Raw genomic sequence first — 21,578 nt, 5'->3', positions numbered from 1 at the left:
TTCGTGAGCTACAGCTCACTTCATCGGATGCATTTGATGAAGTGAGCTGTAGCTCACGAAAGCTTATGCTCTAATAAATGTGTTAGTCTCTAAGGTGCCACAAGTACTCCTTTTCTTTTTGCGAATACAGACTAACACGGCTGCTACTCTGAAACCTCTCTACTTTAGTAAGGCTTTTGATACTGTCTCACATGACCTTCTCATAAATATCTAGGAATACAACCTAGATGAAAACACTGTAAGGGGGTGCACAACTGGATGGAAAAGCATACTCAGAGAGTAGTTATCGATGGTTCACAGTCAAGCTGGAAGGGCATATCAAGTGAGATCCTGCAGGGATCAGTCCTGGGTCTAGTTCTATTCAATGTATTCATAAATGATTTGGATAATGGCATAGAGAGTATATTTATAAAATACGCAGACTATACGAAGCTGGGAGGGGTTAGAAGTGCTTTGGAGGACAGGATGATCTTGATAAACTAAAGAAATGGTCTGAAATAAATAGGATGAAATTCAGGAAGGACAAATGCAAAATACTACACTTAGGAAGGAATAATCAATTGAACATACATCAAATGGGAAACGACTGCCTAGGAAAGAGTACTGTGGAAAAGGAACTGGGGGGTTATTTAGTTTATGATCCATTATAAGAGTCAAAAATGTAACACCGTTGTAAAGAAAGTGACCATCATTCTGGCACGTATTAGCAGGAGTACCGGGAGAAAGACTTGAGACGTAATTCTTCCGCTCTACTCAGCACTCGTACAGACTCCGCTGGGGTACAGTGTCCCGTTCTGGGCACCATACTTTGGGAAGGCTGTGGACAAATAAGAGGCAGTCCAGAGGAGAACAACAAAAAGGATGCAAAAAGAAAAGGAGTACCCATGGCACCTTAGAGACTAACAAATTTATTAGAGCATAAGCTTTCGTGAGCTACAGCTCACTTAGCTCACGAAAGCTTATGCTCTAATAAATTTGTTAGTCTCTAAGGTGCCCCGGGTACTCCTTTTCTTTTTGCGAATACAGACTAACACGGCTGCTACTCTGAAACAAAAAGGATGAAAGGTCTAGAAAACATGACCTAGGGGGAGCGATTGAAAAACAACAGGGGGTTGTTTGGTCCGGAGGGCTGAGGGGGGGAGCCAGGCTTCAGGCTTGACAAAGCCCTGGCTGGGATGATTTAACTGGGACTTGGTCCTGCTTTGAGCAGGGGGTTGGACTAGATGACCTTCTGGGGTCCCTTCCAACCCTGATATTCTATGATTCTATGATTCATGGTAACAGTCAGCAGGTACAGACAAGGTTGCCACACAGAGGGGAGGGCGAGCCACCCAGGGCAGGACAAGACGCCCGGGGTTAAATGGCAGCCTGGGGATTTAGGTTGGCCTTTAGGAAAAACGTGCTGTCAGGGTGGGGAAGCACTGGGACAAGCCGGAGGTCAGACAAACCCCTGCCCGGGATGGATGAGCTAATACTCAGTCCCCGCGGGACCAGGTGACCTAGGGGTCCCCAGCAGCAGGCCGGTCCCACCTTGCCAAGAGGGAGGAGGGACCGTGGCGGGCGGGGGCTGGGAACTGCCCCAACCCCGGCACCCTGTCCCCGCACCGACCACTCCCCGGCGTCCGCCCCTGCCCCAGGCCGTGTGCGCCTGCGCGGCCGGTGATGGAGCGGTGTCTGCGGAGCGCTGCGGCGAGACGGGGGGGAGAAGGTTGCCGGCCAGGTCACGTGATTCGAGCCGAGCGCCGCGGACCGTCCCCAGCCGGCGGACTCGGAGCCCGGCGCCTGCTCCGCTGCGCCCGCCCGCGCGCCCTGCCCGCGGGCACAGGCCGGTCCGCGCGAGGCGGAGTCTGCGGCGGGAGACCCAGCAGCGGCACACACTTAAATTACGTGCCCGGCGCGAGCAGCAGCAGCAGCAGCAGCTCCGGCACAGAGGCACCGCCGCGCACTCGCCCCACACCCCTCTGCTGCTGCTCGCCATGGGATCCGCCGCCGAGCAGCCGGGCCGGGCCACGGGCCTCGCGTCCAGCCTGCTGAACGACACCCTCGAGTTCTACCGCTGGAGCTGGAGCATCCGAGGTACCCGGCGCCGCTTGCACGCACCTGCCGTTACCCAGCCTCCGCTGCGCTGCAGCCAGCGCCGTGCCCCGACTCTGCTGCCCTCCACCCCCGTCGGGCCCCAGCCTGTGCTCCCTCCTAGACTCCACGGTGCCCCGTCAATGCTCCCGTTAGCCCCCGCCAACGCTTCCCGCCTGGCCTCTGCTTCCCACCCCGTGTCTGCCTTGCCCCAGTTCTCCGCTCTTTGTTAGCTCTCCAGCCCCTATTACCATCCGCTGGGGATCTCCTGCCCTGCCCTGCTCTTATGGAACCTGCCTGTATCGAGCGCCTTCTGCTGTATTCTGGTCCCCTCCCCTGTTCTCCTCAGCTCCCCCCCCCCGCATTCCTCTTCCGTTATCCCTCGCTCTCCACTTGGTCTTCCTTTGCCAACCCCCGTTCTCCCTCTTTACTGCTGTCTTGTCCCCTGCTACTCTTCACCTGCCCCTGCCATGCCTACGGTCTCCCGCCGTTCTACCCTCCTTTCATCTTCCAGGCCACTCTGGAGAGAGGCTGTCCCTCCCTGTCTTCCCCCTTTCCTCACTGTCACTGTCGTACAGCGGTCAAAATGGCTCCATTCCTCCAGACAGGGATTCTCAGTCCCTTAATCGTGCATTGAACAGTTCTGGTTTTAGCCAGTCCGTGGGGGTGAGGAAAAGAGGAAGGTGCCCTCCATTCCTGCAGGTAAATTATGAAATAGTAGTCTCTTCTGCCTCAGCTTTCTCTATTAAGGGTCCCAGTTCAGTTACTGAGAGCTTATTGGTGCATGAGCTTCTGTTCACCCTATATTTCCTAGGTGTTACTGAATTATATATTATGGTTCAAGATAGTGGGAGCATCTTAGCTCACTTTCATGACTATATTAAATGCTGTGTGAGTCTCTATTCAGTAGCAATCATAGTATTGGTACTCTGGAATTTTATTGCTAAGTGAACTTCTAGTTCACTTCCTCCTCCCCCCCCCAATTTACTTTCTTGGTTATATGTTGATATAGCCTAGAATTTGATAGTAGCGATAAACAAGACCCATATATTCCATGGCATGATATACCTAAATTCACCAATTAGCATGTGGTTTCTCTGGCAATCTAAATGATACTGCTGCATAATTTCCAAATTTTACAAATCAGGGGTTTTTTTGTTTTGCAAAATAAATAGGGACATGCTTTTCTGTTTATTTTTAAACTAAACTAAAATCACCGTATTCCATTATATGGGTGTTCCCACATCTTCCTTGTGCTACCTTTTTTTTTTTTTTTTTTTTTTTTTTGTATTGATAACTCACAGCTACAACGTAGAAGTTGTGAAGGGGAAAGCTGGAAGTTTTGGAACCTTGGGAAAGGTAGGAAGCAGCTTGCAGTTTTGGGACAGGCCTGTTAGGTGGATGTTTCTGCTAAAATGATTAGCGGTGAAATAGTTAACAGTAATTGATGTTTAAAGAGTCACAGGGTGCAGAGTTATCCCAATGATATGACATGGGATAGGTCCACACTTCTCAGAATTGCTTTTCCAGGCAAGCTTCAGGCTCAGAAAGACAATAATGCATCTGTTTATTCTTAGTTTGTGATTTTTTTGGTTGTCTGTAACAGGCAATGGCTTCCACAGCTGTGCAGTGATAATGTATGGAGCCTTGGTTACAGATCCTGGGAACTCGCTACTTCATCAGCTGCCTTTCCTCTTCCTGCTCTGCAGACACCCACCTACAGCCATCTGTCAAATAATAAATTAAGCTTATGTTTTACATATAGACAGCTTATTTCGTGATCTGCCTTCCTACCCTAGTTTCTGGTTTTACCTTGACATATTTTAAATATTAAATTAATCCTATGCACTCATCTCTGTTTCAAATCTTCCAGAAGATGGGATCAAATGGAAAAGCTGCAGCAGAAATGCATTGCAATCAGCCAGCGTGTGTTGCACTGAATCCATTTGCATATACCCATGTAATACATGAAAGGCACCCTCTTCTCCCTAATCAGTGCTATAGTCAGACTGGAAGAAAATGATGGTAGGGGTCTCCTTACAGCTTTTTAGGGAGAAGGATTTTTTTAGTTTTCCTGCCTACTGAATGTGGTGTGTTTGTTTTTTTTTTTTTTTTTTTTACTGGCTACTCTGGCACAATACAATAACCGTAGTGATCAAAAGACAGAGCTGGAAGAAAGGAAACCTGAGGAAAGGGTGATTACAAAAAAAAGCAGCAAAAGAGATGGCTGTCTTCTGTTAAAACTGCATATTATAAAAAACTTTTTCTAACATGATGCAGTTTCTTTGTGCCATAGGCAATAATAGATGCCCTTTTGATGTTTCTAAAAGAATGCTGAGCTTTTTTCTAATTAGATCTTCAATAATTTTTCATTATTGTTTGGTTAATTGCTGGTAATGAAATAGTATTGTAATTTAGGATTTGAAAAAATTTAAAGGTCAGTTACATTGGAGAGGGGGAGAAACGTATCTTGTTATGACTATCAGGTTATTATTTTTGGAGGCTCCCTGGGAGGACAATCTTGGAAGGGGCCTAAGCCATACCATAATCATTTAGTATTTCTTATTTATATAGTGGCAATAGGTGTAAGGGGGCCCTAGTCACAATCAAATGCAGTAACATAAAAAAAATTGCCTCATGTTGTTATGTAGTCTGTGTATGATGGTTCAATTCATGACAACTTTAGTGTCATCACATGAAAATGCTGTGTCATCAGATAAGACATGACAATGCACCAAATTCAGTGTATGGATTTGTGGCAGTCTTGCTCAGTTCACTGCTCTTCTGTATATGCTTTTACTTGGGGAAGAAAGGCATGGAGCATCTGGATGCCCCTCTCTCTAAACTAATCCATTTTAAAATCATGAATTTACCACCATCATGTCCTGAAGAATCATAGCGGTGATGTTGTTCAGTAACCGACACAGAAGAAACTATGCCAGGCAATCACATTTCACAGCACAGTGTATGATGAAACTATACCATGTAGCGATGTTGCCCAAATAGCGATACCATGGATAAGTATTAATGAATAAGCCATACTGAAACTTCACTGCAGGAACAATACACAAATGAAGAAATGGTATTCCCGTTACAAGTCCTACCCAGGGAGCTTTCGTTGTTTATTCCAGCCTTCCCACATTACCTTCTGTTTTCCCCCTCATTTGTAATCAGGCATCCCAACTCTCACCTCTCCTCATACAGTAGAACCTCAGAGTTGCAAACACCAAAGTTACAAACTGACCAGTGAACCGCATACCCCATTTGGAACTGGATATATACAATCAATCAGGCAGCAGCAGAGACAAAAAAAATAAACAGATACAGTACAGTGTTGTGTACTGTACTGTGTACAGTACTGTGTTAAACAAGCTACTAAAAAAATAAAGAGAAAGCAGCATTTTTCTTCTGGATAGTGAAGTGTCAAAGCTATATTAAGTCAATGTTCAGTTGTAAACTTTTGAAAGAATAATGGTTTTGTTCAACTTCACAGTTACAAATATTTCAGAGTTATAAACAACCTCCATTCCCGAAGTGTTTGTAACTGAGGTTCTACTGTATTGCACAACCAGACCTTCCTGCCAATTTGCAATGTTGCCAGCCTTCTTTCCTTTTGTGGCCCCAAAAATCCAGGACTGGGACCAGGGATATCTTGGCTCACTTCTCAATTTTGGCATAGACTTCCTGTGCTACCTCAGCTCTACCCTGTCATAAGATCACCAGGAAGAGAAAAATATTGTATTTTTAAAAATCAGTTTAATCTGTCCTGGGATGAAACACTGTTGTGATAATCCCAATTGTACTTTTTTCATGGTGTCACTATAGGGCAAAGTTGTTGTTTGTCCTTCAAGTTCAAAGATGACCACGACGTTACTGATTGGTTTGGTTTCTGTGAATGAGTGGCTGATCAGGCCAGTTTGAGCTTTGAACTGTCTGTGGCACACTGAACGAGAGATGCCACTATGAGTTACGTGATTAACATGCCGCTGTTGTGACATTTACACTGCTGGTGCTTCTGCTCTGTCTCAGTAGTTCTCTGCTCATAGACAGTAGCTCTGGTATGGATGAGACTTTGCCAAGTAGAACGATCACGAGTGAGATCTTCCAAAAACTCTGGGTCAGTGGTGAAATGCCTGAAGGATAACTTGAGGGAGTCTTTGAAACATTTCTTCTGGCCTCCCTGAGAGCGTTTTCCCTCCTTTAGCTCACCATAAAAGATCTTCTTTTGCAGTCGCTCGTCTGACATTTTGGTGACATAGCCTGCCCATTTCATCTGATTTCATGAGAGTATGGATGGTTGGAATACCAGCCTGTATGACAACCTCAGTATCTGGAAACTTGTCTTGCCATTTGATCCTCATCAGTTTTTTCAGAAAGCCCATATGAAAGCGATTCAGCTTCATAACCTGGTGTCTGTATACCGTTCATTTTTACATGCATACATCAAAGTGCATGCAAACACAATGGCTTTGTAGACTTTCAGAATTGTTTGTTGACTAATGCGTCTGCACTCCCACACATTTGCTTGTAATCTGCCAAAGGTGACACTTGCTTTGGCAGATCTGGCATTGGTTTAATCATCAATGTGAACGGCATGTGACAGTGTACTGCCAACATAGATGAACTTGCCCATTGCCTGGAGCGTTTGGCCATTCACTGCGGTAGTAGGCTCTACGTAAAGCTCTCCTGGTGCAGGCTGGTATATCACTTCTATCTTCTTGATGTTGATTGTGAAATCAAAATTGTCAAATAGTCCACACTCCACTCCATATCAGACTCAGATCTGTCGTTCAGGGAACAGTCTCATCAGCAAACAGAAGATCGTGAACAGTCACTTCCTGAATCTTCGTCTTTGCCTATAGTCTCCTCAGATTGAAAAACTTGCCATCAGTGTGGTATCTGATGCCAATCCCAGTGTCACTCATGAAAGGCATCTGAAGCATGGCAGGAGAGGGTTGGACCAACACACAGCCCTGCTTTACTGCATTGGTGACTGGGAATGATTCAGATGACTTGTCGTTGTACATTGCAATGGTTAGGCAATTCCATGAATTTCTCCAGGCAGAGTTAAGGTTGTTTGGATGCCCTAAATGTACATTTCCATTCTTTAATGTGTTTGGATTTCTTGTAAGTTTAACCTTAACTCCAAATTTCTGTATTTAAAAGGCTTGGTTTTGAGATAATTGCAGAATCTCTGTAACTTTTTCCTCTTTAACACTCTCTATAATATAGCTTTTTGGTCTTGGAATACTTTTCTGCTCTTTCTTGTCCATTTAGGCCCCAGTCCTGCAGATATTTAAGCACATGTAACTACTCACAGGAGTAGTCTTATTGGAGTATATGGGAGTATTTCCATGAGAAGTACATTTATAACTAATGTTTAAGATCAGGGTCTTAGAGTTTAAACTAGAGTGGATTGATTTAAATCAAGGTTTCCTGCTTACTGATTTAAATCAACTTCAAGTTTGTATTTTGAATTTGTATTTCTTACTTTCTCAAAAAAAATTTTGATTCTCGTTAGTTTGTATGATTTGGTACTACTTTTTGTTAACCAGGAGGACACCCTACATTTATATCTTAATTCTTCAGATTCTTAAATTTACATTTTTATGTTACAAAGAAGTAAGTGACAATTCTTATTTACTAGGTATTTTTACTCATTGTGACACTTACCAGGGGTACCCAGAGTTGTGAGACACCTAACCCCTACCGGCTCTCAGTATGAGGAAGTCTTTTCTGTGCCTGTTGGGGATCATCTTCCTGAAACTCACTAGCCTCTGCCAACACAAGCACCACCTTGCAGGCCTCGCTTTCTGTACAAGTAGTGATAGGCACACACCAATCCTCAAGTCCATGCAGCATTCCTTGAAGAATCTAGACCCTTATCCATTGGACACTCATAGAGTTACCAGACCTGCTGTTGCCAAAAGAACAGTATATACACCAACTTGTAAGAGTCAACTCAGGATCACCACTTTGCTTAACACCACAGCACTTAGTATTATTTTCACTATAAACATATCTATTACTTGAATCTTCTTTAAAATGTAAGATTATTGGAAACAAATAGTTACATACGAATCATTGCATGCTTTCTAGAGACTAAATTTAACTAACAAGTTAAGCTTCTTTAGACAGGAGGATACCTCACTGAAAGTTCTCTCCTGCATTTTCAATCAAGCCTGGCTTAGAACCCTCTTTTATGAGGCAAACTTGCTGTCCATTTACTTTCTTAATGACTGATGACTGGTTGTCTTCTTTGTCCCCCCCAAAATATAGTAGAGCAAACCTTTGATGTGCACCTCAAGATAGGGTCAGTTCCTCCTCCCCCCCATTGCTGTTTGCTTCTTCCTGTTACTTTTCTCTCTTCAAAGAAGTTTTTTTTCTTTTATAACCCTTTAGCATTTAGTTTAGGCTAGGGAGAGGGAGATCTATTGTGAACCGTAATACTTAATTTACATGTGAACAGCATAACAGGTAAACACTTCTTGTCTGACAAATCTGTTTTTCACATTTGCTGGTGACCAGTCCCTAAGAACATAAGAATGGCTATACTAGGTCAGACCACTGGTCCATCTAGCACACTATCCAGTCTTCTGGCAGCAGCCAGTGGCTGATGGTTTAGAGAAAATGAATAGACCAGGGAAACTGCAAACAATCCATCCCGTATTCCAGACCCAGCTTTTCACGGTTGGAGGTTTAGGGACACCCAGAGCATGGGGTTACGTCCCTGATCATCTTAGCTACTAGCCATTGATGGACCTATCCTTCATGAATTTATTTAAATTTTCTTAACCCAGTCATACTTTTGGCCTTCACAACATCTCTGGGCAACAAGTGCCACAGGTTGACTGTGCATTGTGTGAAGTAATTCTTTGTTTTCGTTTTAGTTTTAAACCTGCTGCCTATTAATTTCACTGGGTGGAAATTAATTTCACTGGGCTCTTCTGTTATGTGAAGAGCTAAATAACACTTCTCTATTCACTTTCTCCCCAAAATTCATGATTTTTTAGATCTCTGGCATATCCTCTCCCTTAGCCATTTCTTTTCCGAATTGAAAAGTCCCAGTCTTTTTAATCTCTCCTCATATGGAAGCTGTTTCATAGCCCCAGTCATTTTGTTGCCCTTCTTTGTACCTCTTCCATTTTGAATATATTTATTGAGATGGGGTGACTAGATCTGCACACAGTATTCAAGGTGTGGGCGTATCATGGATTTATATAATGGCATTATATTTTCTGTGTTTATCTGTCCCTTTCCTAATGGTTCCTGACATGTTAGCTCTTTTGACTGCCACTGCACATTGAACAGATGTTTTCAGAGAACCATTCACTATGAGCCTCAAGATCTTTTTTGAGTGGTAATTGTATGTATAGTTGGGATTATGTTTTGCAGTATGTGTTACTTTTCATTTAATATTAGATTTCGTCTGCCATTTTGTTGCCTACTCACCCAGGTTTGTCTATTTTTTGCCATTTTGTTTGCCCAGTCACCCTAGATGCAGACATAGAACATAATTTTCAATGTTTATACATAATTCCTTACACAATATCCGTACATGCGTTTTGCAAGAATATTGATGATGAGCATGACACCAGCTTTGATCTGGGATCTCACATGACATCCTTTGAACTAGAATGTACATACCAGACCCAGGCAAACCCTGTAATCCCTGTACACCTCCTTGCCGGTTGGCATTAGTTGGTTCTTGGATCCCACTTACGATGCGTATCTAACAGCATTTGGATGAAAGTAGGAATTAAAGAAACACAAAACAAATAGATGTAAAAAGTTATAAATTTATCAAAACACAGTTTTATTGAAAAAAGGAATTATTCTCTGTAGCTAGTGAATTGGATTGTTTGTTTGTCACCGTATCCTTCAAGATTCTTAGGATTAGTATTCTCATCTCATTTTTATTCATAGAGTGGAAGAGGAAAACAAGCTTTCCTACTTTTCAACTCCCAACCACGTTCTCAATTTTGAATGAGTTAGTCATTGAACTGAATCAGTTGAATAAACTGAAAAGTAGAAAATAGTCTGTCTGCACCCACAGCAGAGGCAACTCTGGTTCCAGATGGTGAGCCAGTGACTTCCACCAGCTCATTTTAAAGAATGTCAAGCAAACTCAGATTTAAGGCCAGAAGGGACCATTGTGATAGTCTGGTCTGACATCCTGCACATTGTAGGTCACAGAATTGCACTCACCCACTCCTGTAATAGACCCATAACCTCTGACAGAGTTACTGAAATCCTCAAATCATGATTTAAAGACTTCTAGTTACAGAGAATCTATTTACTCTAGTTTAAACCTGCACGTGACCAGTGCTGCTTGAGTATTGATTTGATTTAAACGACTATATTGTACTAAGTTTACGCCTTAAAATAAGTGGTCATAATTTGAAATTTAACTTTAAATTATCTTGTTTTAAAAATTAAACCTGTTTAATTCACATTTTAAAAATCCAGTTTAAATAAAAATCAGAATTTTGTAAAAATTGTTTCTTCCTCTCCCCTTCCTCATTTTAATCTCTCCAGGGCAGGGACTATATCTTCAATGTGTATGTATGACACCTAACACAATGGGGACCCTATCAACTGATTTTTCTTCCATTTCCCCCTATTTATTCTTCTGTTGTATCTTAGTCTCTTTTTCCATTCTGTCTATGGTTTATTCTCCCCTTACTATTTTAAATGTCTATTCTCCTCTCCCACACAGTCTGTTTCCTCATCCCTATCTCTCTGCATACAGGACATTTTGGGGCTTTTGGTAGCTCAAGAGGTGACAGAGGCAGTTTGGACAATCAGGCTATGTAATCATACCGGCTACAACAGTAGCTGGATGATGGAACTGAAAAGGATCAGCAACGACATAATTAACAAGTCAAGCACTGGCATGTTTATCTTTTAGCTTTCAGAATTAACACTCCTTTGAGAAGAATGAATTCACATCAGTCTGCTCAAGAATTGTTTTAGAATATCTACAACCACACAGGAAGACAACATTGCATCATACTTTGTTTTAAAAGAAAATTAACATGAAAAGCTGTTAACATAAAGTTAATGCTTCTTAAAATCCCAGGAAGTCACAACTTGGAAAAATTAAGTTCCAACAGCAGTATTAATTTAAAGAAGAATTGTACACATGAAGGTATTTTCTATTCCTGTAAATTTTTTGTTAAGTGTCTGGTTTAATACGCTTATGTCATTACAATATATAACAAAATAGGTTCACAAACTTTTTCATAGCATGGACCATGTCTTTTGTGTCTCGCTTCCCTCCCCACTTCTGTTTACATATTGTCAGTGTGAAAAAGCAATTCCTTACATGCAAAATTAGTAGCAGAAAAGAATGAATGTATTTAGCTTTTTTTTTTTTTTGAAGCAACAAAACAAAGCATCACCACAAGATCCATGAGTGCTACGTGGAGCACTGGTGCTCCATGAATCACAGTTTGAAAACTGACAAAATATACAGGAAGTATAATGTGCCTTGTTAGTTAATGTTACTGGATCTTTAACTTGTGTTTTGACTTCTTGTGAGTGTTCGATCATAATATTGTATTAATATAGCTTTTTGCATTTAACTTGCTTGTTTTTAAAAGAAAATTTAATAAGCATTTAAATGGCCCCAAATAGGTGTTAAAGTTCAGGTCTCTGAAGCGAATGGATGTAAACCTTTACTATTGTACGATTAAAGAGTATTTTTAGAGGGACTAGGTTAGAAGAACAGCAGTGCCCTGGTTGACATGGCTGCATCTTTGCAAATGTGAGAGGTAAAAAATGAACCTTCAGAATGTTGTAGGATGTAATAAGTAAGATGAGACCATGAAATTCTAAGATCCACATTTTTCTTTCATGCCCATAGTACTGTCACTGATGTTAAAGCCATATATATGAGTTCTATTTTAAACATTTTGCAATGTATTCTTCACTGAGGGCATTTCTACACATACTGCATGGCACTCAGGTGTAAATCTGCAGTGGTCCAGTATGCTAAGTGTCTGTGCAGAACCTGCTACTGCATGCTAAAAGTATCCCAGTGTGCTTTGACATATAGCTGATTCAAACTGCAGTATGTCAAAGTGCACTAGGGAACTTTTAGTGTGCATCAGCAGGGTCCACATGAACAGTTAGTGCACAGCATGCTGAAGCACTGTAGATTTGCACCCCAGCATGCCACATGGTAAGAGTACATGGTATATCTGCCTTGAACCATTTGTCCCAGCAGCATCCTTCCCATGTTTGGCAAGGTGGGTAGGATAAGTGTGTGATTGTGTCCAAAGAAAAAAACAGCCTAATTTTAAATGTAAGGTTTTTGCTGATACTCGCTAAGTATGCCCAGAAATGATTTGGTTTTGTGTAGTGGTGGGGTTTGTTTGTTTGTTTTAGTTAAAGTTAGCAGTAACTGTTCAATCAGTATCCCACCCGCCACCATGAGCAAAGTAACTAGTCCTCAGCAAAGACACTACTGACTTTAAAACATTGGTAGTTCTGTAACATTAAAAAAAAAAGCCCTGTGGTTAGTGTATTTGGTTTATGGTGGAAATGCCATTTCTCCACTTCTCTATCCTCTCTCCATTGTGACCTTAGGTAGAGCTGGTGGCTCAGCAGAGGAACTGATGGTAGATGTCATACATGCCTGCAGGCCCTCACAGATAGTGTTGACTATCTGGGGTACTTATGAGCTATAACTATCTCCAGCCCCAAAATCCTTCCGTGCCCGTAGCATCATTGTAACAACTTTAAAAAAAGTCTCTGCTAGGAGCCACACTAATAAGTCAGCTGCCCCCCATTAGCTCCCTCCACTCCAACCTGCAGCACCTCCTGCCCGCCAGCAGCCCCACCAATTGGTGTCTGCCGCTCCCTCCCAACTCCTCCTGCCCACCATGATCAGCTGTTATGCAGTGCGCAGGAGGTTCTGGGGTGGGGGGGGGAGTGGGAGAAGAGCGAGGGCATGGCAGGCTCAGGGGAAGGGGTGGAGTGGGGGCAGACAGGGCCTGGGGCAGAGCAGGGGGTTGTGCACTCCCCTGGCACATTGGAAAGTTGGCACCTGTAGCTCCATCCCCGGAGTCATTGCCTATGCAAAGAGACACATACTAACTTCTGAAGAGCCACATGTTGGCCACCCCTGTTTTAATATATTTAGGAACTGTACAATAAAGACCTCCCGCCACCCCCATTTGTTCTCTAACTCAGTATTTCTACTGAGAAACAGCAGGGTCATATTTAGTTTTCTAGGTAGCTCTACTGGTTTGGGATTGCAAAGTTACTCCATTTCATTTCTTACTGGAATGGAGTGCTTAGACGTATCTGTGCAGTCTTTTAAACTTTATTCTTTTTAGAATGTATATATTTACTAGTTATATTTCAAGTATGATTGAAATTGCGGGTTTCATTCCACAAGCCTTTCTTGGTGGTTTATACCTTTTTTAAGACAAATGATTTTTGGTTTGAAATTTTTTAATACTGCTTATACACAGCTCAAAGGAGGAGGGTTTTTTATTATTATAATTACAGAGTGGGAGGAGAGGGGAAAATTTGAATTGTCTGTTTTTAAAAATGGGAAGTAATTGACAAAAGGTCAGTTGCTTGGCTCCCATACTCACTTTTGGGCTACCGTCCATATAATTCACCAGAGTTAACGTACTCGCTCCTCAGTGCTCTTCCAAACATCTACCACAGCTGTCACAACAATGGTATGCGTAGAATCCTCTTACACTAGGCCTATGCTGTTTTCCCTATTAGCACAGTTGAAATACTGCTGGGTGAAGATAAGGCCCAATCAACCAGCCAATAAGGCTGGTTAAGGTTGGAGTGCGTTCGGAGAAGGGTCATGAGATTGATTAAAGGAGTGAAAAACATGCCATATAGCAAAAGACACAAGGAGCTCAATCTGTTTGATAAAACAAAGAGAAGATTGAGTGACTTGATCACAATCTGTAAGTACCTACATAGGGAACAGAAATTTGATAAGAAGTCTCTTTAGTCTAACAGACAAAGGTATAACAAGATCCAGTATGGGAATTTGAAGCTAGACAAATTCAAATAAATAAGGTGCACCTTTTATAACAATTAACCATTGGATCACTTGATGAAGGGTTTTGGTGGATTGCCATCACTGGACATTCTTAAATCAAGACTAGGTGTTTCTCTTTTTAAAAAACCAAAACAAAATACTCCATTTCAGGCATTAATTCAGGGAAGTCCTGTTGTCTGTTATGTACCTCCAGCTCAGTGATAAAGCTTTGCCTTAGTTCTCCATCTGTAAGAGTCGCAGAATGCTAATAAATTAATTAATGCTTCTGAGTCACACGTAGTACAGTGGTAGAGGAGCATCAATTCCTAAGAAGACAGTCATGTTAGAATCCTTTAAAAATTCCTTTGTCCATGTTACCAATATCTCACATTATTAGACATGAAATTTTTTTTTTATTTTGCCTTTTTCTTGGCTTGAATTAGTCAGTTTTACTTCTGTTCATAGAAATTTGCTACTCTGGTTCAGTAGCATTTTTTCATATAACCACAAAATACTGCAATGTTTGGATTGCAAATGCCATAGGGGAAAGCTTATTTTTGAAAATTGTTTCTACTGAAAATTTTAAAACCTTGACATTTCTATTGGTCTTGGGTTTTGCAAACAGTTAGTTTTTGTCAGATTTAAGCTTTGGAACAAACTAGACACAATAGTCTTACTCCAAGTGCTGTCTATGGCACAACTGGCTGAAGTGTCAGAGGAGGAATTTAGCAGAGGCCTGGGTGGGAAAAAATCATTGCTTTTTCCTCCTGTTTGGTGGAATTTAAGGAAACTGAGATAGAAGGTTAGTTCTCACCTTCAAAGTCAAATTGGACAGACTGTTTAGTCATTCACCAAAGGGTTTAAAGGGCATATTTGCAGCTTTTCTGGAAAGCATTTCTCTTGTCCATTCTGAGGTTTCGGTTATCTTGAACTACTGAGCAACATGATTCACTCACCTCTTCCTGGCTGCTCAAGGTCTGGTACCCCCTTCCATTGTTTGCTCTCACAGTGTTCCCTCTCACTCAGTGCATTCACTCTTCATGACCCTCCAGCTGGGTCACTGTATGTGTTTTCCCTTCCAGGGCAGGATGGCTGCATATCAGTCTCTCCAGATGAACTGTCTGGCTGCCTTTCCAGGCCATCCTCTAATTCAGTGGTCTCCAAACTTTTTGGCTCGTGCACCCCCAGGGTGAAGATCAGAAGACCTGCCACAGGCACGTCGCCAATGGAAGAAGGCTGGAAGACCTGCCGCAGGCACACTGCCAGAGGGGAACACCAGCCGTGGATGTGCAGAGCTGCTGCCGAAGAGAAAAAAAAATGGCAGAGTGCCATCCGGCGGCACTCCTGCTGCCGCCCACCCCTTGGGGTGTGTGCATCCCCGTTTGGAGACCACTGCTGTAATTCAAGACTAGGGCACTTTCCTCAGTGGTGGGCTGGTGAACCCAAGCCCACCCAATAATCCAGGTTCCAGTACAGGGATCCTCTGTTCAGCAACCACAGTCTGCTTACTCCCAGACCCTGTTACAATTTCCCTGTGCTCATTCCTTATTTTGTACTCTAGCACTGGCCCTTTAGGATACCACTGGAGCTCCCTGTGGCTGCTTCACTCCTCTCAGGTGCTTGCCAGATTCCAAACATACCTCCCTCCTCCCAGGGAATAACTGCAGATTACTTCCCCTGTAGCTCCCTTCTGTTCTCAGACTTCTGGCTTGTACGGGCCCACTCTACACCTGCTCAGCTGAGCATCATCTTCTGTTAGGGCTTGCTTAGCCAGCCTAATTCCCCCCTCCCCTGCAGCCTGCTAAGTTAATTAGCCCCTTCCTAGCTACTTCAACCCCTCCAAATGAGGATTCTTTTGACATCCTGGCAGACTCTTTTGACAAGCTAAAAAATGTGATGGAATGTATTTCAAATGCAGTATTTGAAATGTTTATTATGTGTGCTAATTCTTCAGTTTACAAGCTTAGGACCAAGTGTTGCAGACACTTATTAGTGAGTGTCATGCTCTGTACTGTGAGTGATTCCCTTCAGGTCAAGTAGATTATGTGCAGTAGTAAATACTGTACTTGTTACTAAACGTTTGCAGGACTATTATTTAGTAAACATTTGGGCCATTATTTCTGAAGCATAGTGTTTCTTTGAGCAGTTTAAATTCTCAAAAAACCCATCAGAAGGAAGCTAATTTAAAGCCTTTATAAATATTCTGTTGTACTTTAATGTGTGTGAGCTCATTAATCCTGACTTGCTTACTTATGATGGCACTCTTTTGTAAAGTCCTTGCTTAATGATAGCAATAGGACAGTTGACTGAAGGTATTTGAAAAGTCAAATAAAATAATACAGTACCTCAGGAAGTGATCAACTGGTTAATATCTAGGATACTGTCATTTTCGTTGGAATTATTAAAATATCAGTTTAAATTTTTTGTCGAAATACACTGAATGAGATATAAAAAAACTTGCTCCTGAAGCGAGCTTTTAGAAATGTAACTGTTTAAAGACATCTGCGGAAGTGATGGTAATTGGACAGATGGATATGCTGGATTGGCACTGTAAGTGTCTTTGCGCTGAGAATAGTAGCCATAGCTATTAATACTTTGAAGGGCTCCCCACATAAATTAGTGAGTAGCAACCTTCTAGCTAAGAAATGAATATGCTCTTAATCTAAAAACCTAAACTACTATGTATTGATATTACATGAAATATGAATGCAAGGATATTTTAAACCTGCATTATATATTTTTAGATGTATAATGCTTTCCAAAGCTAATATAGAAATTGGATGGAAAAGACACATTAGACCATGCAGTCATCTTCCTACTAATGCAAGATTTTCCCTTACAATATATATTTGTAGGTACAGTATTCTTCTGCCTCTTTTAACAGTTTATACTTGCCAGTCAAAATTTGGAAAGATTAATTTTTGAGTCTCTATAATAACTTACAGATAATTTTAAAGAAAATAGCCACTAAATTTGACAGAAGCAAATTTCACACCAAAAAAATTGAACACCATATAATACGATTTGGTTGAGCTTCTTTCTGTTTTAGCTTTAGCTCACCACATTATTGATTTATCCCCCACCCCCTAAAAACTTTGGAAGATAGGTTAATTTTGTGTCCTTGTTTTCTTAGCATGTGGGTGTTTTATTTAAGTCCTTTATTGAGATTCTCCCCCCAATGCATGTGTGTAACTTCCACTAATGCTAAAGTGGCATGTATCTCATAAGGAGAATTTAAATACCACAAGGATAGGTACTTCAAAAAAAATAATTAAAATATATATTCTTAATCTCTTGCTTCAGATTTATAGTGTGGGATTTTGAAGAACTTTCACCCTCACCCACCCACAATTACTGTAAAACTTACTCCATATAAAGATCTGAGTTTTGTATAACTATATTTCTCATGTGGTAAAAACATTAATATTTGTGACTGCTAGACTTCCTGGGGTTTTTTGTTTTGTTTTGAGTTCATTCTTTCGGCTAAGTGCAAATTAAAACTCTTATCTTTTTGGAATATACATTTTATTTTTCTTACAAAAAGAGATGTAGTTGTGCTGTTGGCTATGCTGTAATGAGTCATTTTACTTGTGATCAAATTAGAATCTGGGTCTAAGGATTTGGAAGATAAATGCATTAATCCACTGAAACATTGTCACTCTCTGTCAATTCTAATCAGATAAAGGCATTTGTAATTTTGAACTGAAGCAGTTGGAGGGATCAGCTTTCTTGCTTTTTATATTTAATTTTCATGGGAAGATTCATTTCTCAACTTCTTGCATGTGAATTTGCTGGATTTAATAAGTCAGTAAGTCCCTTTAAAAACCATAGTTTTCTGTGCCCAGCAGATGTCATTTATAGTCATCACACTGTCTAATGAATAGGGTGCATAATAGTACTGATTTTGCTGATGTAAGAATTTTTGATTTTTTTTTGCCTGTTAACAGAATATTTTCAGATTCATTATAAGTATTATATATTATCTGACTCTGAATTAATTTTTCTGAAAAGAAACTCAGGGCAACATCAGAGTGACAGCAGACTATGTTCTTTTGTATACATCAGTCAAGCAACCTTAAATCAGTAAACTGTAGTGAAGTTGTTTTACTGAAGGTACTTATTATGTATTGCCTGATTTGACCATGCTGTGTGAGTTAATTTAAGCTGTTATAAATGAGTTTCTCATGGACATGCAAAGTAACTTATAAAAGAAACGGTGAGACATGATACAAACCTCCAAAGGACTGCTATATTTCCTGATGCATTGAATACATTCCAGTAGCTGTACTGTAAAAATATATCTTTGCATTTAGTATTGTCTCAAAAATAAATATAAGAAACCATGGTGTAGTAGGTGTGATAGAAGTTACCAACAATTAACTCATTAGTAGTGGAATGTCAATAATAGAATTGATTAGCCAAAGCATATTTCAAGTGAGCGGGATCTTGTCACTCCTTGTGTAGGCACATAACACCTAAACATAGTAGAACTCATAGGTGCTGGAACTAGGATTGCTGGGGGTGCTGCTGCACTCTCTGGCTTGAAGTGGTTTCCATTATATACAGGATTTACAGTTTGGCGAAATGGCTTTTAGCACCCCCACTATAAAAATTGTTTCAGCACCCTTGGTAGGACTGTCCCAAGGGAGAGACAGGCCACAGAAAGGCCACCCAGGCAGACTTGGAACCCCAGTGCACAATGAGGAGCGATGCTACGTTGTGCTCTCTTTGAAAATGTTTTGGGTGGATTGGGGAGCAGCTATTAACCGTGTATCTGAACTATGCAGATTCATTGTTCAAGCTGCAAGCACAGTTACAGTTCAGGGGTTGTAACAGCAATTGTGTAGTTGCAGTGTGATTTGCTCTGTACATTGTGGGGAGGGTTGCCACCCCACTGAGATGTTTCCTCAGGTATTGCATAGGTGGTGAAGATTTTACCATAAGTGGAACGTATCCATATCACGTTTTTTTCCCAGATGTTGTATAACTCTTAGCATTTGTATTGTGATTTGGTGGCCTATTAAAGGCATAGCTTTGCACCTTTACACAAAAGAGAACGTAATTACACTAAGAAAACTATATTTTTCTTGTCACTTGGAGACTTCAGCTTTACTAGCCTTTTTTGCATTTTGTCAAGTTTTCATCCTATTTTTGAGTTTCAGTCCCACGTGAAATCTTCAGCCATAATCCTGAAACAGATCTGCATGGGCAGGCACCTGCAGCAGTGTCCAGCCCTAATAAACTCATGAGGGCTTATCACTGGGTAGAGGTGTCTGTCCATCAAGATCCAGTTGCCAGATCAAGGTCATCTTTGGTTTTGTCTATCCCAGGAGAGAGGTGGAACCTCAAAACTTCTAGAAACTGTCTGATTCTTTTAAGTTTAATGGAATTGAGTGCAGTTAGTGTTTGTGGAAGGAAGGTGGTGATGAAATGTCTCCCATATTTTTTCTTATGGAAGGAAATGAAAATATAGGAGGAAATTTTATATCTGGCTATTTTTGTCGGGGGGGGGGGGAGCACCTAGTTCAATAAACTATTGGACTAGTAACTAAAAAATTACCTGTCTCTTTTTACTTTTGTCTTCTTTCTTAAGGTTTATTTGGGATTATGATTTCTAATAGTAAGAGGCACGTTCTTTGCTTCAAGGAGTTCACAATCTAATAGGATCCCCTTTTTATTCCATTCTACGGTACTCATGCATGACAAAGCACTTTTGGATTACAATGAGAGAGCTTACTCCAGAGTAGCAGAAAAAATTATGCTATGGAACTCTGCTTGTACAGAAGATCTTGAATCATTTAATATTTTTTGTTCACAGGAAATGATAGAAAAACCCCAAACCCTAATCCACCAGACACCCTAAACATGGGCTACATAAAAAGCCACAAGAGGTTTAAAAAAAAAAAGGCAGGTAGAAGACCATCAGCAGGGGGGAAGGAGGCTACCCACTTCATTGCACTGAGTCCAACATGTATGATTACCTGCCTCATGGGCATGTGTCACGTGTGTGCATATGGTGCTAGCAACTCACAGCCCTCGGAGATAGAGTATGGGCTCTTAAGGCCAGAGTGGATGAACTGGAGGTACGCAGAGGAGACTTCTGGGGACGTAGTAGAATGGTTCCTCTCCTATCCGGCAGCCTCTGTACGGTTAAGGAGGATGAAAGTGTCGAGGCAGGAGAGCATCAATCTGGAGCAGAGGGAAATGGTCCATAGTTGGGACCCACCTTCCAGATGATGTCGTGTTGTTCTCTCGCACTGAGGGTGCTCTTCCAAGGATGGAGGCCCAGTTTCTAGGAAGAGATAGTCATGGGGGATTCTTTTATTAGAAATAGTTTAGTTTAGAAATAGTTGGGGGGGTTTGATGACCAGGAGAACCCCATGGCAAAGGTTGCGGATCTCATGAGACATCTCAATAGCCTTCTAATAGCACTGAGGAGGAGCCAGTGGTCGTGGTGCCTGTTGGTATGACCAATGACAAAAGGAAAGGTAACAGAGTAAAGGCTGCTAGGTAAGAGGTTATAGTCTAGGACCTCCCTAGTAGCATTCTCTCAAATGCTTTAGGTTCCACTCACAGGGCCAGTAAGGCGGGCAGACCTGCAAGGGGTAAATGCATGGATGAGACAATGATGTAAGGAAAAGGTACTTAAGTTCATTAGGAACTGGGGAACCTTCTGGGGAAGGAGTAGCCTGTACTGGAGGGTTGGGTTACACCTAAACCAGAATGGAACCAGACTACTAGAACATAAAAGTTAAAAAGTTGTAGATGATTTCTTTAAACTAAGGGATGGGGGGAAAGCTAACAGGTATGGAGGAACACATGGTTGGGTCAGAGACATCCCTAGGGAGGATTTATTAAAGGGGATACTTTATATCCTAGTGTAGAGGAGAGAGGAAAGAAGTTGGTAAAGTACAGGTAGGATCTAGTGAGGAACAGTCAAACATAAGAGTCCCATTTAAACATAAAACATGAAGGGAAGCAACTAAATTCCTTCAAATGTACAAGTGCAAATATTAGAAGTCTAAATACTACAATGGGTGAAATAGAGTACCTGGCATTAAATGAAGATATTGATATAATAGGCATCACAGAACCTTGGAATGAGGAAAGTCAATGGGACACAGTTATGCCAAGGTACAAAATATATAGGAATGACAGAGTGAATTGTGCTGCTGGGGGAGCAGCAATATATGTTTAAACATAGTCAAATAATGTGAAAATCTTAAATGAAGAAAATTGTACCATGGAATCTCTATGGGTAGAAATTTCATGCTTGAATAATAAGACAATAGCAGTAGGAATATACTACTGATCACCTGACTGGGATGATGTCAGTGATTATGAAATGCTATGAGAGGTTAGGCTACAAAACCAGAAGATGCAATAATAATGGGTGATGTCGACTATCCTTATGTTGATTAGGTAAATGTTATCTTGGAGTGTGATGCACAGGTAAAATTTCTAGACTCCATAAATGACTGTTTCT

General features: G+C 41.3%; 1 protein-coding gene across 2 annotated transcripts in view; it reads left to right on the top strand.

Annotated features, from left to right (window-relative positions):
• The first annotated feature begins 1,682 nt into the window (after positions 1-1,682).
• The window catches only part of ELOVL4 (ELOVL fatty acid elongase 4), a 63,871-nt gene continuing 43,975 nt past the window's right edge, over positions 1,683-21,578 (top strand). The window contains exon 1 of one of the 2 annotated variants that reach the window (XM_038393579.2): positions 1,683-2,076. In XM_038393579.2, coding sequence (XP_038249507.1) covers positions 1,977-2,076 — 100 coding nt within the window. In that variant the 5' untranslated portion in view covers positions 1,683-1,976. Of the gene's footprint in view, positions 2,077-2,689; positions 2,776-21,578 lie in introns of those variants that run through there. The other variant, XM_038393580.2, reaches the window with a different exon arrangement.

This window comes from Dermochelys coriacea, chromosome 3 (genome assembly GCF_009764565.3).
Source record: "Dermochelys coriacea isolate rDerCor1 chromosome 3, rDerCor1.pri.v4, whole genome shotgun sequence".
Classification (NCBI taxonomy): domain Eukaryota; kingdom Metazoa; phylum Chordata; order Testudines; family Dermochelyidae; genus Dermochelys; species Dermochelys coriacea.
This window is presented reverse-complemented; position numbering and strand designations above follow the sequence as displayed.